General features: G+C 45.9%; 1 protein-coding gene across 1 annotated transcript in view; it reads left to right on the top strand.

The window, feature by feature from the left end:
* GAP43 (growth associated protein 43) overlaps nucleotides 1–24,014 on the top strand; it is a 59,274-nt gene extending 35,260 nt beyond the window's left edge. The window contains exon 3 of the mRNA XM_074155204.1: nucleotides 21,137–24,014. Coding sequence (XP_074011305.1) covers nucleotides 21,137–21,225 — 89 coding nt within the window. The 3' untranslated portion in view covers nucleotides 21,226–24,014. The remainder of the gene's footprint in view (nucleotides 1–21,136) is intronic.
* Nucleotides 24,015–27,080: the final 3,066 nt, after the last annotated feature.

Here is a 27,080-nt window from a genome sequence, read left to right as displayed (position 1 = left end):
GATAAGTACTGAGAGATGAGGTCATGCAGAACATTTATGATTTAAGGTATGGACAAGGGGAGCAGCCTTCAAGAGCATGAGTGTAAAATGGGTGTACACAAGAACAAAGGGTTGCTGGTTTTACCTCCTTTTATTTAAACATTTCTAGAGATAAGCCTTGAAATTGCATTGTCCAAGTTGGGGTTTTGTTGTCCAGGTCTCCAGCCCTTTGTTCTTACTTTGTGTGGTGAGCTGAGTGGCAAAATAAATGTCATGTGATTTTTGAAATCTAATTTGATATGTTGCATGCTATACTTGTGTTGCTTTTATGCTTGGGCAAAGGTGTAAATATCAGTGGCAAAAATAGGACAGAGTGACTTGGTGTTGTGTGGTCCTCTGTACACAGGATAACAAGTGCTAATTGACTCTTATTTAAGACTTCGGATGCCTTATTCCGAAACAGGAATAGTGATTCTGCTTTGAATTAACATTATATTTTTAGTCAGATAAATCTGCTGTAATGGATAGAGATAGGAAATTCATAGTAGCAGGCTATTTAATTTACTTAATTTTACCTGTCTTGAGTCATCAGACTCAAAAAGAATTGTTTATTTCTATGCAGTACTCTAAATTATTTTCAGATATCTTGCCCATGCTCTTGTTGGCTTTAACATAATTTGAAGTGGCCAACCATTCATGGCCACATCATTTGAAGTGGCCATTTAAATGCATGATTTAATATGCATTTGCATATGATAGTTACTTATGTAAATATCTAGGCACAGATAAGTTGGAAAATCTGCAATCAAATATATATTTAAAAATGAGTTTTCAGTGATTGTTTGAGTGTTCGAGGCCAGTATGTGCATCTATTTATACTTACTCAGTATGCATGCAGTAATACTCAAGCTTACCAATGTTTGCAGAAAGCAAACATGGAAGGTGTGTGGCCCCAGTCAAACTGATAATCTTTTTAAAATGTTAATGAATATAGATTTTTTTCTAAATTCCTATTCCAGTATGATATCAGCCTTCCAGTCACAAACTTGAACAGCTGGGTAAGTGCCCCCAGAGCCATCCAAGAAAGAAATGCAAAAAAGATTAAATGGGCCTTCTTTTCCATCTCTCTGAGGATGCTGGGTTGTATTCTGCAATACACTCTATAGCACAATGTCCAGAATAGTAAGAAGCTGCTTTCTCCTTAAAGAATATTCCACAGAAGAGCATCATCACGGTATAAAAGTTCTCACAGACAGGAAATTTTCCTGACAGAAAGGCTATGTTTTCTTTTTCCATCTTCATCTTATTATTCCTTCTCATCTCTTTAAACCTCTCTGTCTCTCGGTACTTACTCTTTCCATAGACTTAAAGACATTTGCTGCGGCTCGACCTTCCTCCCCAGTCATCCCCCAGCAAACACAGCACTGGTGCTTGCTGGCCCAGCTGCGATGGCTTGGTCATTCATGAAAGAGGGAGGGCTACCAAACATCTGCCACTCCAGTACTCCTCCAGCCTGGGGACAGATCCTCTTTCAGCTTCCTCAGTCCCCTTCTCCCGAAAGTCATCCCCTTGGCTTTCAAAGGTCATCTCATATCATTTCTGTGATCGAAGACTGGCACAGTAGTATGTGGTGTCAGGCTGCCAAAAATAAATCAAATTGGCTCCTAGCCAGTGTCATCAGTTGGCTGGTTGCCATGGCATGCTTGGCTGCTACTACCGTGAGGCGTGCCGACCGTGCTACTTTTGTGTGGTGATGTTCATCTGCCTTGAATTTTACTACAATGGCTGTATCGTGTTATCTGTGGATATCTTCACTCGTGCAAACACAAGCAAAAGGCAAGGGCATTTCATTTCTATTCAGAAGAGATTTTTGCCTTCATCTAAGGGCAGGACAAAAAAAGACAGGGAGAGGGGAAAGGAAAAACTAACCAGATAAAGAGAAGTGCACGATTTTTAATGCTTAATATTTAATGTTTCTGGAGTGGGGGAGAGGCTGGGTGATTCTTCATACCAGTCACTAATTCCCCTGACAGCCCTCAGCTCTCCTTGTTATTCAGTTTCACATCCTTTACCTGTCTGTTGGTAATGGCTTAGGAAATACTTCAAACAACTGTTCTGTATCCAGTATTAGTTGATCTGGAACCCCAGGCATTCCCAGTTGTAAAATAAGGCAGTTTCTAAGCGATCCTCAATGTATCAAAAAGTGGATGAATTCCAACCTCAGTAAGGCAGGAAATGAGTCAGTGGGCTTTGTTCAGTGGCAATGAGGGATTGATGTAAGAAAGTCAACCTCTTGGTTCTCTTCACATCTTTTGGTGGGTGACTTGAACGTTTTCTTTCATCTGAGCATTCCTGCCAAGACTTGGGTTTATAGGCTCTCTTGTTATGACCCAACTTTTGCCTCTTTGGTGTTGGTTTTATGCTTAGAGAGGCTCCCTTCCCTTAGATGCCAACCTACACAACAGGACAAAATTCAAAAATGGTAGGAGGGAATTTATATATTACATATGGATGAGGAGGTGAGACTTATTCTAATCTAGGTTGCATTGGCTTAAATCCAGACAGCCACCATCAAATTTACTGGAAAGAGTCTACATTAGCGCAGCTTTGAAGTGAGATCAGCATCCAGCACAGCAGACTATAGAAGAAGATGGGCTACTGTGTTCCTTATGGGGAGAAGAGGAAGTGAATGTTACACAATGTTAGATTCTCTTTGTACTTTCCCAGGTTTTCAAGTCTCACCTCCAAATTTGGCTAGCGCTCACATCAAAAGCACTCTCAGGTTGTCATGTAAGAATACAACAAAGCCCAGAAATGGGAAAGAGTAAATTGTGCCTAAGGAAACAAATGGATCTTCTTTTGTTGGGAAATGAAGAATGGCTTGATGAAATGGCTTTACAATGGAGCACTTTAACAGCTGAAATGAAAAATCAGCCAGATGACAATTGCTTTGCATGTAATCGGGCCAGCAGTTCCCCCAGGGCTCTGTATCCTGCAAGCAAGCAGCACTGGAAGGCACCATCTTCACTTCCTCAGAGGGAGCAAGTCCCCACGGATCCTTTTTCATGGTTTAAAGTTGAATCAGTTCTTTATTTTCAGTTCAGTCAGCATATTGATGGAAGGACAATACTTGCTTCACCTAGGGAGCATGGGCTATATCAAGATTTGGAAAGGGAGACTGTCTATTGTTGCGCACCAGCTAGAAGGTACAGCCTGCGCTACACAAGAGGATTGCAGTTGTATAACTGGAATTTTAGTCTTGGCTCATGGGTAGATGGCATGAGGCAGAACACCCTCACTGCCTTTCCTGTTTCACGGGAGCTTATCTCTGCTGCTACACCTGGCAGCCGAGGAAAGCAATGCAAATACAGTAGTCTTCCCATGACTGCCCCAGAGGGAACAACTCTAAGCAAGTGTGCCAGCATTTTCTTGTCTGTAGTACCGCTCCAGCAACAAAGTAAGAATATAAATGCAATTTAGGTTACCTGCAACCTGCTGAAAGGTGTCAAAGTATGTACCTAGTCCTTCAGTTGCTCTGAAATTTTTAATCTTTGTGTTGTGTCTACGTGGGTATAAGTATTGCATATGTATTTCATGGCCTGCTTTGAATTGGTTCAAATAGCCATGTGAGGGGCAGGATGAGGAAAGTGGAATATCACAATTTTCCAGAGAACAGGAAACCTACACACTACCTGCTACAGGTGCAGGATTTCCTCCTCTGTTGCAGTGAAATACTGTCTCTGGTCCCATGTGTGCCTCAGGTCTGCTATTTTCTGATGAGATGCAGCTTGCCCCATATAGGTGGGAACTGCGCTCGTGGGCTAGTGGTGAAGCAGGACCTGACCTTTTTTAATGAAATCTTAGGTGACACTAAGCATATTTACTGATGACAAGGTGTGGGCTGACGCTGGAAAAGACCTCTTGAGGAGAGCAGGTTAGCCACTGTATTGTACCAAGGAGGTACCAGTTCTTTTGGGACCTCAGTAAGAAATGCATGGACACTCAAGGCTGGTTAGCTGGTTTATTTTGTGAAGGATGGAAATTATAGGAATCTTTCATCCCTTCTGATGTTGGGAACCACAGCTGTTACAGTATGGGTTAAGGCCCTTCTCATTGATCATGGCATGCTACACAGAGTTCCTGTTCATGGGGAGGTTGGACAGCCTCATTCTTCTTCACATCTTTATAGTATTCTTCCATCTGAACAAAGCTATTGATTTTGAACCTGTACAATACTCACCTTTCTAGATGGTATACTAAGGTTTGCTGAGGGTGTTACGCTCTTACACATCTCCATAGGAAGGAGCTCTTACGAGCAGTACAATGCAAGTGGTATTAAGGCAGTGCATACTAATATCATGGTGTGTGATCATGTTGTACAGTGGTCGCTCATGCTAGCACACGACTCTCTACAGCCAAGGCCAATGGTTAAATTCCATCTAGATTTTGCTTAAAATCACTGTCTCCTTGTTAAAATATTTTCCACAGTGACCCACTACAACTGCACTCAGATAATCTTCAGAAAATGCTCTGAAATCCCCACATGGGAGGAAGGGTTTCTGCCATAAATACCAACAATTTTCTGCTGAGAAGGGCTCAACTAGCAGACCAGTGGACAGAACAGACAGACGGACAATGAAATGTAAGTGGCAGCTGTTTCCTGTAGCTGCCAGCAGTGCTCTGCACCACCACCACTGTCATCTCTTTACACTAGGATCAAGTAGGCTGAACAGATAGATATAAGCTTGCAGAGTATCAGCTGGGATTTACAGCTCCAAGGAGCAGTACTTTAAAGGTAACTGTACTGACTCTGTGGTACAGATGACAGCCACGTGCAGAGGAAAGGGATTGGGAAAGTTCAGCAGGTCAGAGCTATCAGATTAGTTAGACATTCCTCGAGGGCTGCTGTAGTAGGTGCGTTAATACCGGATTGAGTGGCAGTGCAGTGATCACTTCCAATCTCTGTGGCAACTCCATGGACTCTGGAAAGGGAAAGTTGTACTCCCAAGGATCCATGCAAGTAACTGGTAGAGGAACAAATACTGCTGTGGGCAGATTTGAGGTAAACTGCCTCTCTACTGCTAAGACTCATTCCTGTCCTCTGCTGCCTAGGATTTGGTTTAACAGTTGAAGCATGATGTATTATCTCTTTTGATACTAATTTTAACTGTGGCTATATATGGCATATATATAAATGCCCGATATCCGATTGACTAAGTGTCAACAGCTTCCCCAACTCCAACCACCTGCCAATGGCCAGAAAGTTCAGCAATGAATTGGCCACCATTGCCTTAAATATCTTTCTGTACTTGTGTTATGCCACAGAAAGAGCAAAAGCTTCAGATAGCCCTACTTTATGCCATTGATTATTGTATATAGCATCATATAGTATGCACATATGCATAGAGGTCATAGTACCGTAGCCCTTTCAGTTCATCTCTTTCCTGAAGAAAACACACATAATGCTTTCAATTGCTTTTTATATGAAATGATCCCCATGCTTTTTAGCATCTTTGTTGCTTTTCTCTGCACTCCCTTTAAATCTGCAAATGTCCTTTATGAGATGGGGTGACAAACACTGTACACATTAGTCCAGAAAAAGCTGTACTTGTATAGATGTATTTCCAGAAAGGCAGCATTTCTTCTGTTTTGCTTCTCATCCCTGTTCTTATGCACACTAACATCTTTGGTTTTTTAAAAGAAAACTGACCAATGAGCACTGATGACTGCAATGACATCCAGGTCTGTTGTGGACTTGGGAGTTCTCCTCTTTGTAAAGACACTGCACAAATATTTTATTCAGCCATATGATGGTCTGTGAGATTGGGCAGTGGCCAAGAGAACCAAAGAAAATGTAGACAGTGACAGGAGGCTTAGAAGTCAAGCCACTGCCATTGGCTCTGTGTTGGACACTGCCACATCCAGTTCTGGACCTCCAATAGACCTGTGAAAGGCCAACTTATGCAAGCTCTAGTCTCTAACCACAATATATTTCTCAAGACTACAGTCATGCTGCAAGCTTGACTTAAATGAGAGCTTCCTTATTCCCTAGCTTTCCTCTCTGTTGGTGTTGAATGCCTTTCAGGCAGAAAATAGGGGAGACATCTAATGATAATATATGGGGAAAAACTGAATGATGGAGAGTGCTGCTATTGTGTTCTTAGCTGTTCTCTGAAGGGGAGTCTGATCGGTTTTGCAAGTTACTATGTGACTTTCTTCATAGTTCTATATTCGCTGCTAAGGAGTCTTTTTGAATATCCTGTAGCTCTAATGGCCTGTAGCACATAAAGAGCCTTGGCTTTATCATTACCAAATGTGAATGTGATCTGTGGAAATGTTTCTTTTTATTTTCTGTGTCCTTAGCTACATCACTGTCAGCATGGGACACTGGAACAGAGCTGAAAATCTCAGCTGAGGTCCTGGCAATCAGGAGCCCATGTTGGACACCTGCCCTTTGCAGAGCTGCAGAGTAGTCAGGAAAAGAAGTGTGGAAACCTGGTCAGGGACCAGAGGTGTAAAAGAAAGTGGTCTTCTCCTAATGACAGGAAAAGTGAGACTCAAGGCTTCATGTAAATAAGTCTTAGGTAAAGGTCATAAGGTCCCAATTATCCAGTGTTCAAAGGACCACACACTTTCCAGCTGTACCCTGAGGCAATAGCAAATGAGTCCTCTTTTCATTATGAAAGAAAGCAGAAGGTGGAAGACACTATTCAACCTCTCCATCTTCCTTCATCAACACACAGTAATTGGGAATGCTAGTAATGATAACCGGACATTACCTGAAACCTACAGGGTTTAATGAAGAAGAAAATCTCTCTGACATTTAGAAGAGCATCCAAATCCCAATGCTAAAGTGGTGCAGTGCTGCAGAACCATAGCTGACAGTGCACTTGCACATACAGGGAGAGGGATGGGAGAGCAGGAGTGAGGGCTGTGACCAGTCTGCAGGAGTGTTCCTTAGTGCTGCTGACTTTGGCAGAACCATCCTAGCAGCTGTGAAAAATGTTTCAAAGACCTTACTGGGTAACCATTTGAAGAGATGGAAAATGGAATAAAGTAAAAGTAATTTAAAGTTGGGGTGGTGGAAAGCACTTTTAAAAAACCCTTTCCTGTTCTCAAAGGCTTTGGGCACCCATTGATTTGGAAATGACATAAGCCTCTTAGGGGGAGATGTGAATGCAGGCTCATGTGGACTAAGTCCATAACTGCCTAGTTTTTAGATGAGTGTAGGACTCCATCCCCTCACTGGGTGTAGGCTTAGAAATGAAAGTATGTATTCCAGTTTAGACGCCCTGTGTTACCTATGCCAAAATTTCTCTTCCAAGTTCCCTTTCTTCCTCCCTCCTTCCTCCCATCTTTTACAGCCTATTTGGAGGCAACTCTCACCAGCAGTAGCTGCAGCTACAGTGCTGAAATCTAAGCCTCACTAACTTATGTATGGCTAAGATTTCACCTGTGATTTCAGCATCAGTGTCATAAGCAATTCAGAGTAATCTTCAGTCATCAGTACTGAAACAAGGGATACGCCACAGGAGACCAAGCCCTGTGCTGGAGCCTGCCCTGCTGCACTTCAGAAAGATGTGCAAGTTGAAGGGAGTCTGTGGTCTTAGTCTTAGATCGGCTCACAAATGGTCTGCATGTTTCTTCTGCTGAGAGCAACTCAATGCAATTATTGTAATATTGGTCTTCCGCTTTCCCTTGTGGTCAGAAGGGATGAAAATCTCCCGCGTTCACAGGGTGTGATCAGAGGGCTGCTGTGAGGTTATCTTCAGTAGGGCTGCTACAATTTATACAAGTAGCAATTCTCTCTGGCCCTTTGTCTGCATTCACAGTCCGTTATTCAACTGGTGCAACAGGGATCCAGATGATGAAAGCACAGCAAAAGGAAGTAACTTTATTGCCAGACAGTGTGGAGGCATGACTGTCACCTAGATCTCCTAACGCTCTACCACACCTGCTCAGTCCTGTACCTTTCCCACAGTGCAGCCTCTAGTGTTCAGCATGGACGTTCAGGGTGCTGCAGGTTTGCAAGTCAGTGCGACTGCTGGGTGTTTGAGAGATCCTTCAGCAGCGTAAACAGTTTTGGAACATGCCTGCAAGCTTATCTTTTGGGATGAACGTATTCTGCACAAACCTGTCCCAGCACTACTGCCAAGCCTTTGTTGGGAGACTTATCAGCATGGTCAAACATGGTTCCAGACAGAGGGACTGAACTTGACCACTTGTCCATGACACAACTTCTCCCAAGCACACCCGAGGCGCAGCAGGAAGGCAGGGGAAAATGCACAGCACCGTTTCTCTGGATGAACAGCAGACTTTGGTCTCAAGAGATACTAACTCATCACTGTTCACTGCACTCAATAAAGAGACACAAAATGAGAAAGAAAATGTTTCTTTGTGCCTCAAGCTAGAAACCATCTTCATGGCTGAAGCCAAATGACTGTGAGAAAGATGGATGGAGTCACTAATTTTTACACCAGAGAACAGGGAGAAAATTCCAGCTGTTCCTAACTGGTGTAGCATGCAAGTACTTCTTGTCCTCCTTTCTAGCAAAACACATATACATGTTTCTAGCTAATAGAGGAGTCAAGCCTAGTTGCAGTTCAAACCACCTCCATGCAGGGCTTCTGACTCCTCTGATAGGCTGGAATTTTTTTGTAAAACTCTTTTTTTCATTAAAAAAACCTTCAATTTGTCAAAGCCAAACATAGGGTACCAGTACCAGGAATGCTGGGATTTGTAGATTAAATTGGTAAAAGAAACCTTTGCCTGCTTTTAGAGTAGCTAGCACATGAGGGTCAGGTACTCTCTGAAGGGAAGGGAAGACAAGATGGGCCCATGCCTTTATATAGGGAGCTGAAATCCAGTGAGCTTTGGAAGCAAGCCATTGGGCTGCTGGACAGTTTCCCCTGATCCCTCCTGCTGGAGCTGTTCCACTTTGTATAAATTATTTATTATTTGCTGGAGCCAGTATGAGGAGTTTGGTCTCTCCCATTCCAGATGAGTGCCCTCACTACTGGTCTACAGAGTAAATGTTTTCCTCTGGCCCAATGAATATTTAATGATTTATGGAAATGGAACAGCTCCAGCAGGATAGTAAGAGAGACGTGTTCATTCACTTGGATATCTCACGACATCGCTCTGCGACCAGCAGGCAAGACCTGAGCCAGGGACCTTTACAGCAAATAAAATCAGCCAGAGGACCAGGGGAGACAATATGAGCACTAAACGGTGGGGTGCCACTTCCTATGCCTCAGTGCAATATCAGAGCAGCTCAGGTCTGGGGGGTTCATGCCTCGGATAAAGCTCCTTTCTGTGACAGCCGTTGTCAAAATGATGGTGCCCAAGCCAAAAGTATGGGCTGCTCCACCTTGGCCAAAAAGTTAGAAACTCTGCAAGTAGGAGCTGTGGTAACTCACAGCTGCTGTGGACCTGTGCAGATCTGGGGTCCACAGCAGACAGGCTATGCCTGACATAGTGGAGGAGCGGCTACTGCTTGGCCCCACAGCCGAGGCAGGGCCACCTTGGGCTGGCAGTGTTAGCAAGGGGACGGCCACAGTACTTAAGTGTCCTTTGATGAGGGAGAGAAGCCTTGTCATTATAGACTAGTTCAGCAAAGGGCTGTCTTAGCACCCCATAAGGGTATTTTTTTCCACCATAGTGAGCAGTACTGAGGAGCTTTGACTTTGCCATTGACAGCCTGGACAAACCTGCAACTCCGGGTGTTAAGTGATGCAACCCGGCCTCGTGCCGCCACAGCATGGCCGGCTGTGCACGGGCATGGGGCTTCCTCGCTGTGCCCCTATGAGGTCTCCCCAGCGTTTGCACCTGCCCCACTGGATGCCCTCATGTCAAGGCCAGATTCATTACCTGCCTGATCAAACTGTGAAAAGTCAATTAAAATGAGATGGCTACTATGGGACAGCTACCCCAGCTTGTTTGGCACAGTGCTCAGAAAGTTCAGAGGCTGGAAAGTCCCTCCCAAACTAGAACTTTCCTAGTGGGAGAAAGTTAGGTTTAAAAAGTAAACATTAAAAAAAAAAATCCCAGATTTGAATTAAAATCAGAATTACTGATGCTAGCTGCTGCCACCTTCACAGGGAAAACTGCCACTGGCAACAAGAGCACTTGTGAAAGGTTTTCCAGGCAGCTCCCTCCTTCCTTCCTTCCTTCCCGCTGTGCAGCTCGGCTCTGAAAATGGTCGGTGCCAGGAGCAGGGCTGCCCAAAGCCCTCCTTTCCGCTAGGACGGAGCACTTACTGGGCGAGCATCGCCACACCTCTAGCCACAGAGATTTCTTTGGGTGGAATAGGTGACTATGCACTCTGACCTCCCACCTTAAGTCAAGCTGTGGCTTTTCACCTCCCAACCCTTAGGCTTTCTCATGGGCACCCAAGGGATGAGGCAAAAGGCTGAGGAGGATCTGGCCTTTGCAGTATGAGCTGAGGAAATTGTTCTGCTGCCCACCCAGTTTTGCAGAACTTGTGTTGCGACTCCTGATCTTTTCATCCCTGGAGGACTGTGATTAAGCAGTCCCAGAGAGGGGATCTGGGGGAGAAGGGAGGGTTGCTCTGCACCAGCAATGCCACTCTGCATTGTCTCAAAGTGGGGATATTACTAGAAGTGCTCATAGTTCAAAATGCCTCTTCCTATGTCCAGGCTGTCATACCACATGTGATGACCTCCTCCTATTGAAAGAAAAACAAAGGCTCCCAGGAGCTTCAGTGGGTACAGCATCAAGCCTGAACTGCCTCCTAGAGAGCAGCGGCTGTGTTTCAGTGCCCATCCTACACAAAATACATTGGGATCCTACATGTGCGCACACCAGCTGTCCGTATGGGAAATATTGGTAATATCTTTGATGCGAAGAGCTGGTGTTGTTGATGTTGCAGCTGCTGGGGACAGTTATCAACAAGATGACTGTGGAAGGCCTGACAACAGGCACTTAATTCATTTTAGCATCCAATTTGCAGAGCCTTGGTGTATGATGATGGACAGAAACAAACTAATGATCTCTAAATGAAATTTCTCCTACATTTAAACACAAAATGGGAGGATGGCAAAGGGAAGAAAAAGAGACATTTTATATCCTCTCCTTGATTGTAATTCCCTGCCTTCAGCTAGATCAATATCATTTCTGCTGGAGATGGAGGCTGCCTCTGGTTTCCATGGCAATCTGGTTGTTGGAGGCTTGCAGGCTCCATGAATCCCCAATTTATCAGCCTTCTAGGCTTTAATAATGGAGACCAGCAGTCAGGCAGCTTATGAATGGCACATGTCTTTTTGGCTGGGGGAAGGGAGGCGGGAGCGTGGTTTGTAGTAAGGGCTGCAGCAATTTGTTTTCCTGCCACCGACAGCTGAAGGGGGAGGAGTACGAGGAGAGGAGCAGTACATTAATTCTGGATGCACTGAAGGAATTTCAAGACCTTTTTGGCTGCAATTATGGAAGACTTCCTCCTCTGGCCTCTTTTCCCAGGCCAACTTTGCCAGGGCAGGCAAGGAGAGCAGCTTCACAGCCATTCCTGCATGATGAGTTGGGAGCTGTAGGTGGAGAACCCAAAGACTCTAGCACTCTGCACATTTTCTTCCTCTCCTTAACCCTCTTTATTTCAGGATCAGCAGTGCGTGAATGCCAACAGTCTGCCACGGGTTTGGGTTCATTTTTATCCCCCTACTGATCCTACCACAATTGCCAGGCTGATCAGCAGAGCTGTAAGATGAGCAGACCTCTGAGGAGCTGATCTGTCTATCAAACTTCTGTCACTTGCTGTGCTATTCTCTGTGCATCTGCCAGGCCTCTCCAACCCCAAACCTCTATCCCCAAAGTGCTGTAATCTTCACTCCCTGAATTAATTACTTTGCTAGAAATGTCCTGGCTGTACAAGAATAATTATCAGTCACTTCAGTAAGGCTACATTTTGCTCACCTGGCCATGATCTACTCAGGGTATTTCCATTTCTTCTTATCTTTCCTCTGATTTATCCCTATGATCCCACAGGGCAGCCACCCTTGAGGGGCTAAAGAATAAATGGATATGTCTTATCAAGACCTTGTTCTTCTGTCCCCTCACATGCCCTCTGTTTCTAAACCATCCTCCAGAACTTAACCCAGCAAGCGGGAAAAGACAAGTGACAAAAAAGAATACTGTTGCATGAGATGGGGACATCCTGTTTTCCAACACGTATGCCAAGAGCAGCTGCCAACTGTTACATTCCACAGCTGGAAGGAAGTAAAAACCTCTATATTCAAGCTGTTCAAACCACAAGGTATTTAAGGAATTAAAAAGAGTAGCCTTTCTGGTCTGCAGGATTTATGCGAAATCAACAGGGGCAAGCGTGGAGAAGAGTAAAGAACAACTTGGGGGTTATTTCTTCTTCAGTTTTCCTCAGGTGAAGCAATGAATGTCTGTCTTCTGCCTGCCTTCCTGTGATTGTGGGGGTGGGGGGCTATTGCTAAGATAGTTGCACCTGCAGTTTTGGCCTGAAATTAGGACTTTGTGGAATTTCAGAAATCACAGGACCAAGGCATCACACCTATGAAAGTGCTGCTGTGTGCATAGTGGCTTGTTGAGATGCTAGAATGAAGAGCCAAAGCGACTCAGCCTCCTGGGTATACCACAGGCTTTTGTGTGACCACAGCCCAGTTCTTCATACATTGCTTACTCTAAAATGCAGATAAAAGCCTTTACTTTCTTCACTGGGATGCCACAAGGATAAAATACCTCCATGATTGTGAGTTAGGCCATTGTTGTGGTGACAAAGACCAGATAAGTACTTGCGTTGCTTGTGGTCTGTAGCAATTTGGGAAGATCACAATGGAGACAGCCCTTGATGGTCACAATGGTCTGGGTTCATCAGAAATGTAGGATCTGGATATTATATGCTGTGTTATCTTATATACCTGATGCGATCTGGATATTTTATCTAAAAGAACCAGTACACTACCTTTCCGGAAAGTCGAGCAGTGGATGATGAAGAAATGTGATATGAGTGTCTGCAGAGGCATCTTTGACTCTGGCTTACCCTTTCTGGGGAGAGAGGCTGGTCGCTTGGAACCTCTCCTGAAGGGAGCCTTTCTGCTTCATCAGGGCAGCTGAGCAACTGATTGGGAATCAGATCAGCTCTGACCCCAGCTGATGGCTGGGGAGACCCTGCGCAAGTCACTTCCCATTTCTCTGCTCCAGCCTCCCTGGCTGTAAAGGCAGTGGAGCCTTGGTAGGAGTCTGTTGAGGACAGCACCTTTGATGCTGTTTGGCAGGAGGCCACTCAATACTAGTGCAAAACATCTGCCTCCAAGGCACCCTCATCCCAAAAGGGCTCTTTCACCCCCCGCTTTGGCCAGCGGACTACACAGCCTCCCACTTGCCCACCACTTTCTGCTGCAACAAAGCATCCCCACAGCAGCACCGTGACAGATCACACTGCTGCCAGGTGGGAGCACCCTGTCCTCCCTGGCACTGCATTTGCTTATAGCAGGGGTGGTGGCCAAGAGGGAGATATTGTTAAAGGAGATCTCACTGTCTGAAAATCTAACCACTATGGTAGGCATCTTCCAATCCTATCTAGATTGCAATTGTGCAGTGGTAGGTACCGCACACAGCAAGTTTGGGCCAAAAGTGCTGGTAATAGGCAGGAATAAATGACAAGCCAGCAGTAGGCATGTCATTTGTCTCAGTCTTCAGGCTTGGCTGTCTGTGGGTGTGGGAAGGAAACAGCAGTGAAAGAAAGGAGAGCCACTTCTTTCCCATTCTCCAGGAAGCAAAAATATTTGCAAATGTAGCTGTAACAGGGTTAACACCTCACATTCACAAGGAACATCCTCCCTTTTCTCTCTCCACCCTCTTCCTTCACCACTCCCTTTTCTCTGGAGACCTCACCGCTCCCTCCCATCAGCCAAAGTTGGGGAGTTTCCATGGCAACTCGGCAGCTGGTGTCTAGACACTGTGAAAGATGCTTTGCAATGGAGCTTCAAGCCTTACTCCCCTTGCACCTCCTCCCTGCCGCCATGCACCCTGAGCATCTGTCCCACCACTCCCTCCCTTTCCATCTACTGCACACAGGGATGCCAATGCAGGGTGGGATTTCCGTGGTGGTGCTGGGAGAAGAAAGGCTGAGCTGGGAGGAGAGGAAGGGGAAACCCCTAAGCCACTGGCTCTTCAGCCTGACAAAGTGCAAAGGCAGCTGGGGCGACAGAACTGGGGCTGGCTGTCCTCTGAGGATTTAGCAGGATAAGAAAAAGAGGCAGCCGCCCAAGCTTGGACCAAAGTCATCAGCCATGGGACTGGCAGAAGTTGTTTTTTTCCTCTCTGCCAGAGCAACTGAGGTTGGCATGCATGGTGTTGAAACAAAGATGAAGTGGTCCAGGGATAGGAGGCCCCAGCTACCATGTATTGTGGCTGTATTCACTGTAACAGGCTTCTTTTCCTGCTTCTTTCCAATAGTTATTGGGTAACTTCCCTGGACCTCCTGCCTGCTGCTTGCAGTGGGGGCATCCCTTGCCACCACCTCGTTGCAGGGTTTGCCAAGGGTATGCAGATCTCCCAGATGCCATGTGCCCACCAGGATCCCCAGGGCTCAGAGGAACCAGGTGGTACCCTGGGTCTGTCTATAGAGAGCAAGGTATTCACCAGGGGTTTGGGAGAAATCATGCAAGTCAGTCCCCTGGACCAGACGCAGCTACTCACCTGAAATACCCAATTCCTTCATTTCTCAGTGTTTTCCTGGGTCAGCATAAGTCTGCCAGTTTTCAGGAGAAGTGAGTGGGGAGAGTGTAGGATTTTAGCACTGTGTATGACGCATCATAGGGCTGACTGCAATGGGCTAACTTGGATCGGGAAGAGAACTGTATAAGCAACAGCTCTGAACCTGAAGTGCATCTCGTTTCAGCAGTCTCAGACCTACCATCGTCTGTCTGGAATCAGCTTCTGGCTGGCTAGAAGGACAGATGGGTCGGGACAGATGAATCAAGCTGTGAAGCCTGGATCCGGATCTGGATCCAAATGTCATTAAAACTAGGAGAAACTCAGGTCAGGAATTTTAAATGGGGCCTTCCAGTGCTCTTTACCCTCCAAAAAATGTCTCTAAACAGAGTCATCTCTGAGGCAGATGAAGTCTGCTTAATACAGGGCAGGAAAACCCAGATTAATATTTGGAAGCAAAGAGGACACCAGATGAGGCATGGGTTTTCAGTTCCATCTCTGACCAAGCTGTAATTGGCAAAGGACAGAGGGAGATAGGAGTGAGCATGACAAATGCTAGAGAAAGAGCAGCGGCTGAGTAGATCTGGGCAATAGTTTAGCATGAAGTTCTAGTTGCACAATCAATATCAGCAATAATTATGCAAACAGTGGGAAAGCAGCAAAAGCAAAATCCCTGCATCTGTAATAGAATCCCTGAGTGTTTGTGCGATTTCTCTTCTCTTGGCATCAGCTGTGGTAATTTAAAGATCTGCAGTGGAACAGAGACAAAAAGAAAAACAAAACCCAAGCCACAGCCACAAAAGAAATGATCAGCAGAGAGGTTGCTGCTGCTATGGTCATAAGCTGATGTCTGCTCTGATTTAATTAATCCTGGCAAGTCAGACGGGAGCTGGGCAGGTCCCAAGAGACACTGTTTTACCCGGAAATCCATTCAACCTAATTTCACTAATGTAGGGCAGTGGAGAGACTTGGAGAGGAGCCTGCACACTCAGCCATTAGAGCACAGCGTAGGCAAGGCAGCTGGAAGTACCACCATCCAGAAAAACTGCTGCTTGTGTGCCTGCTTTGACTTTACATCAACCAGAGCTGCATATGTTCGAGGCGTTTGCTCCCCAGCAGGACTCACAGACCTGATTCTCACCCTTTCCAGGAAATAAATGGAGTGCTGAGGGGCAGGAGCTCTCTAAGACCCTGTTTCAGCAAGGATCTGTAGTTCACATCCATGTTGTTTCTCTTCCATGAGCAAGGAAGTTCCCTAGCAGGTACCAGTTGGAGATGTAGCTATGGAGCATGTCTCTGGCACAGGCCCTTCAGCTGGGAAGCAAACACACTTCAGCCTCACCCACCATGCACCTCTATCACTTAAGCGATTATGCAGTCTCAGCTTAAGGTTTGTCTGAGGCTGCCCAAAAGGTTTCTCAACTTGCCTGCCCCATACAGGGTGCCAGATTGAAGTGAGATTGGTGGCAGCTCAGCTCACAGATGCCTGTCTCTTTGGCAAAATTCTCCCATGCTATAGGATGATTTGGGCTGCACCATAGACTTCAAAAGACTGAAACAAAAGGCAAAGCTGCAAAACAAACTGAGATCCCAAAGCTGTGTCTGGGGGGGACAGCAGGACTGGAATAATCAGGAGCAGTGCAAGTGATGACTGCTGTGCACTAAAACAACTTTGAGGGTGATGATTGCAAGCACAAACTAGGTGGGTTTTGTTTTGGTTTTTTTTTTTTTTCAGTTTTTGACTTAGCCATTCCTGCTTTTTCCTTCAGGACAGATTTTATTTTTTACCACTCCTCAAGATTCTTTTGCTTCGTATTACAGCTCAGCCTCCCCTCCTGTTCTGTTTCCTCCATGCATGCACATATTTTATTCTTGTATTGTGAGTTTGGGCCCTCCTTTTTGCTCTGTGGTTGGAATGTTCTAGAACAAATGTGGATGTCTCCGCTTTGGCTTGCTAAAGATGTAGGTGTTCCCAGGCTGCAGCTCCTCTTGTCCTAAAGTAAGCATCTAAATATGTCAGGTTAATAGAGTCCTAGAAATGTCATGTTTATTTCCACTAATTAAAAGGGGAGCAGAGGGTGAGAAATCAGCTGGAGGTATCTCTGTGTAGATATCTGGAGTTAGGTGAGATGTCCATCCATTCCCATTTCAGCTTTCCCATTTCATGATCTCTTCACATGTATCTGGGTGCTGCCCTAGTCCAGGTCCATCTTATGAAATAACTCACTGCTTCCTGCTTGTTCTCTTCCTTGCAAGTGGACACAAGGGACTCTGATTTTGCAGGAGGAGATCTCGCAGTGCTGGCATGTTCAGAAGAGGGGTAGCTTTAGACAGGTGGAAACTTGGCCACCCAGGATGAAATGCTTTTGTTCCTCAAGCAGGGGACAGAACATTTTGCCTAAATGGCCTAAATTCTCACCTGCTTTTTTATCACCTTTTACACCTATTCCAACACAGTGCAAAGTGAATGTAAAATGCCAAGGGCATGCAGTTCTGTCTGTATAACTGTATGTGTCCACTACAGACCAACAGGTGCAACAGCCCAGGGTTGAAGGAAGTGGGAAATCAAGACTAATATTGGGTAAAAAGCAATGTAAGAAATAGCCTCTCTGATGTATGGGATCCCCAGGATAGCTATCTACTAATCTCCCTGGGGATATCTTGCCCTCCTTTTCTGGGACACTGAAAACTAGGCTGGAGAAAAACCCAGAGAACATACTGTGGAAAAAGCCTGCATCAAACAAACTGGTGAAGGGTGAGTCAGATAAACCATCTCACCTCTCCTCATGAATCAGAAACTGCTATTAACTGGCCCTGATGTCAGTAGGGTTGTGTTGCACTGCTCCCATTGCACAGAGAGAATCCTCTTTTCACTGCTGTGGTTTAGTGGTGCCATGGCTTGAGCTTTTTTTTTGTGTGTGTGTGCTGAATTTTTTATCCTTTGTGATACTACTTCTTGCTAAAGTTCATTACTGTATAATAACACCAGGTTGCTTCTTTTACCTCATCCCAAAGATCAATGAAATGCTGCTAAAGCTGCTAGGAAATAAGACATAGCTTAGCAGGGTATAGCAGTGTGTAGGGTATTTCCCCTTATTGCTTCAACACTATCCAAGAAGAAAGAGGGAGAGTGGCTGGCTGAATTTTCTGTGATAATTTGTATTCGAAAAGGTAGACCTCTTGTTTATACTCAGGACATCCACAGTTAGGAAAATTTGTTTCTAGTTTGCAGTGTGTCCGGCATTTGAGTTGAATGATTTCTCTCTGTTGACTTGAATATGTGGTGAAGTGACATTAAATCCTTTCTGCTGCTCCATGACCTCAGAGTCAGTCCAGGCTATTTCAGCCATGGCAGAAATCAGTGCAGTCTCTGGGCTGCTTCAGCAAGGAGTCATCTGCCTACCACTAACTGCTACCCAGAGAAGAGCAATGGGGGCAGCAAGGCACCCCTGCAGAATTCCTCTGCTACCCAGGGATCTCTGGGTGCCACTGGCACTCCCTGGAAATTCGATTTGCCACTGTGGTGAGCCAACAGGGAACAAAACATGGCAGAAAGTTGTGTTTCAACCTGCTTACTTATCCTAACAGCAAGAACAGCACAGGAAACATTGTGAGCTACCCCACGTCACAGGGGTTGCCAGCTCCCCCACTTTGAGTACAACCAGATTTCCTGCCCATTTGACTAGTACAATTGTCAAGAGCCTACCACTGTAGGAGCTGGACCCCACTTTCAGCTGCTGGTGTAACGGGGCATCTGTGCGACTTAGCAGTTTGTATCTCTTGGCCAAGGCACTCCGTATCACAGCAGGCATGCAGGACCTCCCAGTGTCTATCCCTGTGCTTGCTGCATTACAGGCCCTTCTGTTGTGCTGTCCTGAGGAGGTTGTGGGCGCTACCAGCTAAAATCTATGCATTTTTTCAGTAGGAAGACACAGAAAGTTTTAAACATACTGAAATATAGTGTCGGGGCTTGTGTTCCTGAAGCTGCATTGCCTATCTTTTGTTGCTCTTCCATTCATCTTGCATTTAAGTGTGGAAAAAAATGGAAATTCTGCCTTACACTTACACTACACTTACACTAGGATCTATCAGACCCTTATAGCAATGCGTGCTTTGTTTCTGGCTAATGATAGTCTTTTAGCTCAAATTTAGGGGTAGATGGTCATGCATTGGGATTCTACACTCGGCTCCATAATTCAACATGTCTCCTGCTATGAATTTCTTGGAGAAGAGCAGGATTAAAAGGACTTCCCTCCCTCCCAGTGGAGTGTGATTAAGTCATTGAGGAAAATTAACGAAACTAGGGCAAGTTGGCCTGCTTTGCCTTGCAACGATACTTGCACCCTATTTTAATCAGTAGCCTGTTTTGTCTTTGGTTCATAGTTGTAGCAGTACCATATATAAAAGGGGTCCTTGAGTAGCATTCTGTTTAGCTGTTCAGTATCAAGGGGGAGAAAGTCCACAGATGTTTTTGCTGACAGGGTGTTTGCAGGTGCAGGGGCTTAGCCCATGGGGATATTCCCACAGAATTTTTCCTTTTGGAAAATGAACAGTCAGAGTTTACTAAGACAAAAAGTATTTGAAGGTCCAGAAGCAGAGCCTTTAATGAAGGTGATTCAGGATAGGAAGTTACACACATCTGAAAGGTGATCCATATGGATGTGGTGCCTAGGAACATATTTAAAAGCCAGGCTAAAGAGCTGAGGGGGAGAGGGAAGCAGGAATGCAGCACCTACTGCCAGTGTTGGAAGCAAATACAAGTCTGCCATCTGATGGCATTGAATGGACCAGGCTGAAATGCATAAACAGAAAGTTTCACATCCCAATTAACATTCTCACTAATGCTAAATATGGGTGTGAGGATGCTAATCCTCACAAACTAAACATTGGCTTGTGGACATCCATATTGTTAAGCTGACAGCATGGGCCGTGGTGAGATTTTTGAACACACCAACTAGCTTTGCCCCAGACAGCTCCCAGACACAGCCACCCTCTTCTAGAGAGTAAGAGAGTTTAGCCATATGGACGTGAGCTGTGTGGTGCCAGCTGGCCCCGGGGCCAGAGAGCAGTCCCTGGCCCATTTTATTTGCTGGTATAACATAATCTGATAGCCCATCAGAGAAGCCAGGAACTGTCCAGGGACTCCATAGCCCTCTCTGAATGACCACCGGAGATACAGTGACGCTACAGAGGTATGTTGAGTGCCAGCACTGAGGTATGTGACATACCAATCTTGTAGTCTGTCCCACTCCACCCAGCCCTTCAGCACTTGTTTCTTTTCCCTGTTCTCTATCCCAGTACTGGAGTGATGCTGCTTGCTTGGCCTCTCCATAGTCTATCTGTATGTGAGTGAGGAAGGGGGAGTCAGTGAGGAATGGGGAGAGATAGAGATGGAGCAGACCGGCCACTGCAGTGCACTAAGACCCTTGTGCGTTATTCTGCCTTACAGCCCTGGGTGAACGATCACCTTCTCCTGTAAAAGTGATCCACATGGTGCATAGAGTCTCTGAAAGAGGCCCAGGACATGTCAGTGTACCCTGATCTAAAGGTGATGAGAAGGTCAGCAGGAACTTGGAGACAATTAAATCCATCCTGCTGCAATGAAAGTGGCGTGGTGTCTCGGGCTGGATGAACCCAGCAGCAAGATCACTCCAGCTTGAGGGACACCCCTTTCGTTTGCCTTGTCCCTCCTGGCTACAGGTTCTGATCTCCTGTCTAGTTCATTGTTATGGGATTGCTTCTAGTGTTCATTTTAACTTCTCATGTGAACAGTGTGCCAGAACAAAGTATCTGATTGACAGGCAGACCCAGCCTCCACTTACACTCATTGCTTCCCCCCGGTACAGCTCTCCACCCAGGAGGGCCCAGAAAACTGGAGAGTCATGACAACCTCCCAGATGAAGGCTCCCGTTCTTGAAGGCTAGAGACATTTCTCTAGATTTCTGTTCAGTGTAAGAGAAGTCTGAATTGTAGGTTATAAAGTTTTTCCCTCTGGGTCTTGCAAGCTTCAAGTGCATGTAGAGTTTTCTCTTCATTACCTCTTTAAGTCTTGGCTGGGAGGTCCGTAGCAGAAATTAGGAGGCAACAATTCAACAGTGGTTGGCACAGTCAATGGGCTCAGTAAAATGGTGAGCGATCTAGCTGGTAAGCCAAGAGCCTAATCAGTGCACCTGAAGAAATGAATGGTGGTTGCCTGCCACATCAGCAGTGAGATAGACAGCTCCTTCCAGTTGCACATGCATTCTGGCGGGGCTGGAGGTGATTTGTGAGAGCTATATACTTGGGCTGAACCCTGGCACATTCTTTCCATGCTGCAGAAATGCCAGGGACTTTGAGACCTGGGTCACTTTGGGGAGAGAGGTGCCTGAAGCCACGCAGTCCATCATGCGATGGCTGTGTGCACATGCAGGATGCTCTAAATCATGGCTGACTAACCCTGGACCATCTCTTTCCCCACTAGATGCTGTAGAAGAAACCAAACCTACTGAAAGTGCCCAGCAGGAAGAGGTGAAAGAAGAAGAGAGCAAGGCGGACCAAGAAAATGCCTGAACATTAAGAAATGACTCCCGATTGCCCCTCCCTCCCTCCCCCTATCTTCTATCCTTCCTTCCCATTCCAATCTCGATCTCCCCCCTTCCTGCTCACATCTGTGAGCCTGTCCGTCCCTCTCCCATTCCCACTTAAACCCTTTTTCTCTCTGTGTGGCAAACATTTAAAGAAAAAAAAAAAAAAAAAGCAGGAAAAATCCCAGTCAAACAGTGTGGCTTAAACATTTCTTTGTTTCTTGGTGTTGTTATGGCGAGTTTTTTGGTAATGATGATCCAATCATTTTGGGAAAATTCTTGCACTGTATCAGAGTTCTTTGACCTGGCGCGTGCGTGTGTCTGTCTGCCCACCGCGAGCGCGCTCTCTCTCTCTCTCTCCTCTCTCTCTTCTCCAAGTGTGTGTGTGCGCAATGTTACGTTCATCCGAGGAGTCCAGACTTACCGAGTGAGTTAAAACAAAAGAGGGAAAAAAAAAAAAATTCCTTTTCTTCCTTTTTCAATGTGATGGAATGAACGAAAGAAAAAAAAAAAAAGACCAAACCAAACAAACAAATGAATGAAAAATCATACTAAACCCCAGTTTGTTTTCAGAACTAGAACAACAAAAAAATGTGCCAATTAGCGTAATGCTTGGCTCCAGGCTCCTTTTTCAAACTGAACAATAATTATAATAAATGAGAATAATGATCATTAATACTACCGTGTCGCATTTCTATGCTGCTGTACATCCTGCTGGCCTGCCAGCTGAATGGTGGGCCACTTCTTCCATGGCCCCACTGTGCTCCTTGGCCATGAGTCAGTGACCGACCACACTCCCTAGCACTGCTGAGGGGATTTTTAAGGGAAGCAGGCTTGGATTTTGAGTGAGGGGTTAGCACCAGCTAACATAAATAATGAAAGTAGCAAAGTCAGTTTTAGGAAAGAACAAAATAAGCAGTCCTCTAGGACACCTCTAGGCCCTGATTTGGAGAAGCATGGTGATGTTGGAGGGATGACCCCGGGCAGCCCTGTGGGTCCCAGCAGAGGAACCAGCTTTGGTCCATGCTGAAGGTCTAACCCCTGCCAAAGGCCACACCGAGGGCTGTGAGGGGAGAGAGTCCCAGGGCCTGAGCTCCCCCAAGCAGCAGGGTGATGCTTACCCCACTGGGCTGTGGTTGGAGAAGTCATTGAGAAACATAGTGTGGCCCTCCAAAAATGTTGTTTGGTAAAATAAATTGGGCCAATGCACTGAGTAAATAGGTACATAGTCAGGACAAGGTCTGGTAGCATCAGAGACAGTTGAGAGCACTTTGAGAAATACCTCATTTCTACTCCCTGGTGAAACCTGGGTTGGGTGACCCAGCTCTAATGAAGGCCAAGGCTTTTAGCTGTTGTTTATGGCCCTCCTCCACAGCCAGCTAAAACCCTGGCGCAGGCTTGGTGCCACGGGCAGAGCACCACCTTGGTTGACCAGAGTCAATCTCCACTGCCACTTTCCATGGGGTGTGGGATGTTCCCTGGTGCGTGCCAACTGCATGCCCATAGACCCAGCCTGTACTGGTGGAGGACTGAGAGATGCCCAGCCCCGAGGCTGAATGGCCATGGGGGATCCGCTGTTCTATTTATGAGCTGCAAGAGTGAACAGTTAAAATGTATTCACTAATAAGTGAATTTTCTTATTTGCTCTTTCACTGCCCTGATTATTAGCATGTACTTCCCCACCAGCTTGTGCAGGGTTTCCTGGGTGCACTGGCAATGACAGCCAGGGTACTCTGCAGGTTTGCTGCACAACGCTGCAGGGCCACGATTAAATTGGCCTCACAGCAGTAACACCAAAAAGATGGGTCTGCTGACAGCCCCACTGTCCTTTGGTGGTTGATGCTTGGAGTGGCTGCCCCACAGCCTTCAGAGAGCTGGCTGGCCCTCCCTGCCCTACTCCTTTGTTCTCCTCCATCTCTTTGTTGGAAATAGGGAGAAAAGATGAACGGTGTCTCCTCAGAGATGATCGGTTTGAACATAGACCGCTCACTGGAAGTGCCATCAAAACGCAGCAGGATTCATTTCATGTGCTTCCTGGCATTGTGTAGAAATAAGAGAGAGAGAGAGTGGGAGGATTTTAAAAAAGAGAGGGAAAGAGAGAGTGGGAGAGAGATTGGACAGAGATTTTTAAAAACAGGGATTAGAGAGATGAGGGGGGGAAAGATTTTCGAGTGGATAGATGGATGATAGGGAGAGAGAGGGGAGTATAGCTAGAGTAAGAAAGATTAGAGTGAAAAAGATGAGAGAGAGACAGGAAGAAATTAGATAACATGGAGCAATAGATGATTGATAGAGATAGTGAAATGTAGCTAGCTAAAGTAGATTAGACAGACTAAATAGGTAGAAGGATGGGCTGACTGACAGATAGGTATTGTGTCATACTTCATAAACGATATATATGCTAATATTCCCATGTCATGATGGGTGGTAAACCCTGAGACACCTTCCAGCCTGACCTCAATTCAGCAAATGTAGCGCGGACATCAGGCATTGCTTGGAACCGTATGTCAGGTCTCACCACCCTGCCCGTTTCTGCCGCGGCAGTGGCAGGGGGGTGGATGGTGTTTGGGGAGGGAGAGCGCTCTGATGGACACGGGGGGCTGAGGCGTAGGGAGGAGAGGCGTAGAGTATGTTTGCTGTTCGTAGCACACGAGGTGCTCAGCCCAGCGTGGACGTTGCAGACGCCCCGTGTCTCTAGCACTGAGTCAAGAGAACTGAGGTTCAGCTCTCAGGATTTGTGGGAGAGGTGTTTGAGAGGAGGTAGGAAGGAGAGAGCATGTTTTTTGTTTAGCCTCATCTCCTGTCATGACCATTTAAAAGAGTTTTCTTAAGGACTGTCTTGCCTGTTTCTGCAAAGACCGTGTGGTCTCCCTGCTCTTCTGACTTCAGACCCCAAACTTTTCATCTTACCTCCACTTTACTATTGCTATTTTTAACTTTATAAGGAAAAGAAAACTGCCTCTCATGTCTTCCTGGACATAGGCCTTCCTCCCTCCTCAAAAAAAACCAGAAACAATTTTCTCTCCCCAGAGATGTTTTATCTTTGCATTTCGCATGTTGCCTCCCCCTTGGCTGATGGTTGGGGCATCGTGCGTGTTTTGTCACCGTTCTTAAGAACATACTTTGCCATGTTGCTTAGAGAACAAAGGGTTGCGTTTTGTGTTTTGGGTTTTTTCCCCCACAAAGAGAACGGGGTATGTGGTTACCAACTGCAAACCTAAATAATTTAAATACTAATTCCTCTCCCTTGGTTCCAGTTTAAAATTACTAGCTGTAACCAAGCTCCCCCCCTATCTTTCCTATTGTACCATGTCCTGATCCTGCCAGAGAGTCAGGGCAAAGAGAGCGTGAGAGAGAGCACACAGACGAACCCTGCCTTGAGCAGGCAGTGGTTTAGTGTGTAATACACAAGATTTGTATAGGAAGCTGGGCTGTCTTCAGGGTACAGGAAGAGAGCAGAGAAAAGCATTTGGATTTCCTTGAGTTGCCTCTTCAGCCAGATTTTTAAAAGGCTGAAAGGAAACAGTATAAAGGATATAGCATGGGACGGAAGCTGGAAGGAGAACAGGGATATTTGAGGAACAATTTTCCTAGCAAGATATCAAGTGAGCTGAGAGCAGCACAAGAGGCAGGATGTCCCAGAAGTAAAGAGTGGAGCAAAGAGTACCCAGCAGAGTAGTTGGAGCTTTTCCTGATGTAACAACCAACACAAATTCCCCAGGGAGTATATATCTAATCCTCACTTCCTGAAGAGGATTTGCCTGGAGGTGTCTGTGGTTGTTACTTTATGTATGGAGAGGGAAGGGCTTGTCGGAATGACTCACAGTGGGAAAATGGTGCCTGACCTCATGTACAGTGCTGTGGAAATTCAGAGTCCAAGAGGGGCTTTTTCCATGCCTCTATAGTAAGATATGCTAGTGATCCACACCTATACTGAATGCTTGTACCAGCTGTAGGCCAGCTCTTGACATTTCACCTCATCTAGACTAAGCTTTGGAAAAGTATAAAAAATCCCAACCTAACACCTCCCCCCATTGTTGCAGTAGATCATTCGCATGAATTTGGTCTGCTTTGCACGGCTTGTGGCATCCACAGACTGTCTGCATTGATAGTGTATAAAAACCCACAACCCTTGCAATAGTTGCATCAGCCAAGAAGCTCCACCGTGAGCCACATTCCAAAGGGAGAGGAAGGGCATACTGCTGAGATCCCTTCAGACCCGGTATTTTCCAACCCCAAATCCTAATGCAGCCCCATGAGAGGCCTTAGCTAGAAGTAACTCACCTATGGTGACAACGTAAACACCATTGCTTGGGGAACGTGTCACTCCAAATGAAAGAAATGGCCATGACTGGAGGAGAGGGTTTTAGAAAGAAAGAAAGGAAAGAAGAAAAAAAGAAAGAGAGACTCCCCACAGGAGTTATTTCTTTTTTCCTGCACTCTCCGAATGGCAAACTACTATGTGAGGCTTTTTGTACTGAAGGTCTGGTGTTTGTCATAGGTGTCTTAGGAAGGAAAGAGAGCTGCTGTGGTTTGCGGAGGTGGAGGGAAGGGTCTGAATGAATGTTTTTGTGGCCACTCTTGGCTAAGAAGTCCATTCAGTGGTCACCTGCAGCTCAGTGATGCGGGGGGGTGGTGGTGGTGGTCCTCTTCCAGGCCTGTGCTCAGATTCCCTGCTTTTCCGCATTGCCACATTAGCACTTTCACTGGATATATAGAGCACCTCAGGACTGGTTCTCCTCTCGCTCACACTGGGGTAACTCAGGAGTCGCTCCACTGGAACCAGTGGTGTTAATCTGGTGTGAAAATAATGCGAGAGGAGGATTCAACTCCTCGGGGGGGGATTTTCCAGGTCCCCGAGGGGGAAAAAAAATCAATGGGAGTTACATGTCTAACTGCCACTTGTGCCTGTGAAAGTCTGCCCCTTATCTACCCGTATGTATATAGGGTACAGTTTTCAGAATAACCTAAGTGACACGGGCACTTGAGAGCACACATTTCACTGGCTTTCAAAGAGATGTAAGCTCCTAAGGCCCAGATGCTGGAGGATGGCTAAGCTCCTCTCTGAAGCAAATTTGGGGTCTTGGGCCTAAAATTCTCCGGTCGCTTTCCAAATGGAACTGAAGATCATGAGTCATTTAGGTGGTCCTGAAAGCACTACCCTCTATCCATTTTTCAGGGTGTTGATCTCAGGTCATGTGCGAGCCTGCATTCTTGCCTACAATGCTTTATTACTACATTCCTCTGTTGAGCAATACTTGGAAGAAGAGGTGAAGGTTGAGATTTGCAGAACAGGCTAGTGATCCCAGTGGCTCATATCTGGAGTGCCCAACTTGAGAGACACCTTGCTGGGGCCCAATCCACAGGTCCCCTGTATACTCTGAACATCAAGATTCATGTATTACACACCCAGAACCACTGGTCACTTCCCCAAAAAAATCCCAACCTGAGACCTAGACTACTCTCACAAAAGAAAATCCTAGGTGAACCGTTCATCCAATAGCTTGGTTTTTCTGCTCATGCCTGTTCCCAATGAACGAAACACATCCCTGTGCATCACCTAAGCCCTATTTTGAGGAGTTACACTGGCATACAGCTGAAGTAACAGTAGTAAATCGGGGCCTGAAGAAGGCGGCTACAGCCTAGAGAGTATCAAGAACTGTGACGTGTCTGGAAGCTAATAAGAGCAGAACTTGACGATTAGAGCGGCCCATTTCCGATGCTCTTGTGTGAGGATCTGGAAAGAGTCTCTCACTCATTGTACTTGTGCATTATGAATGTGTCCATCTGCAGAGATCTAATGTACACATATGTCCTGAATATTGTCCTAAGGTTGCAAGC

This window comes from Numenius arquata, chromosome 1 (assembly GCF_964106895.1).
Source record: "Numenius arquata chromosome 1, bNumArq3.hap1.1, whole genome shotgun sequence".
Lineage (NCBI taxonomy): Eukaryota > Metazoa > Chordata > Aves > Charadriiformes > Scolopacidae > Numenius > Numenius arquata.
This window is presented reverse-complemented; position numbering and strand designations above follow the sequence as displayed.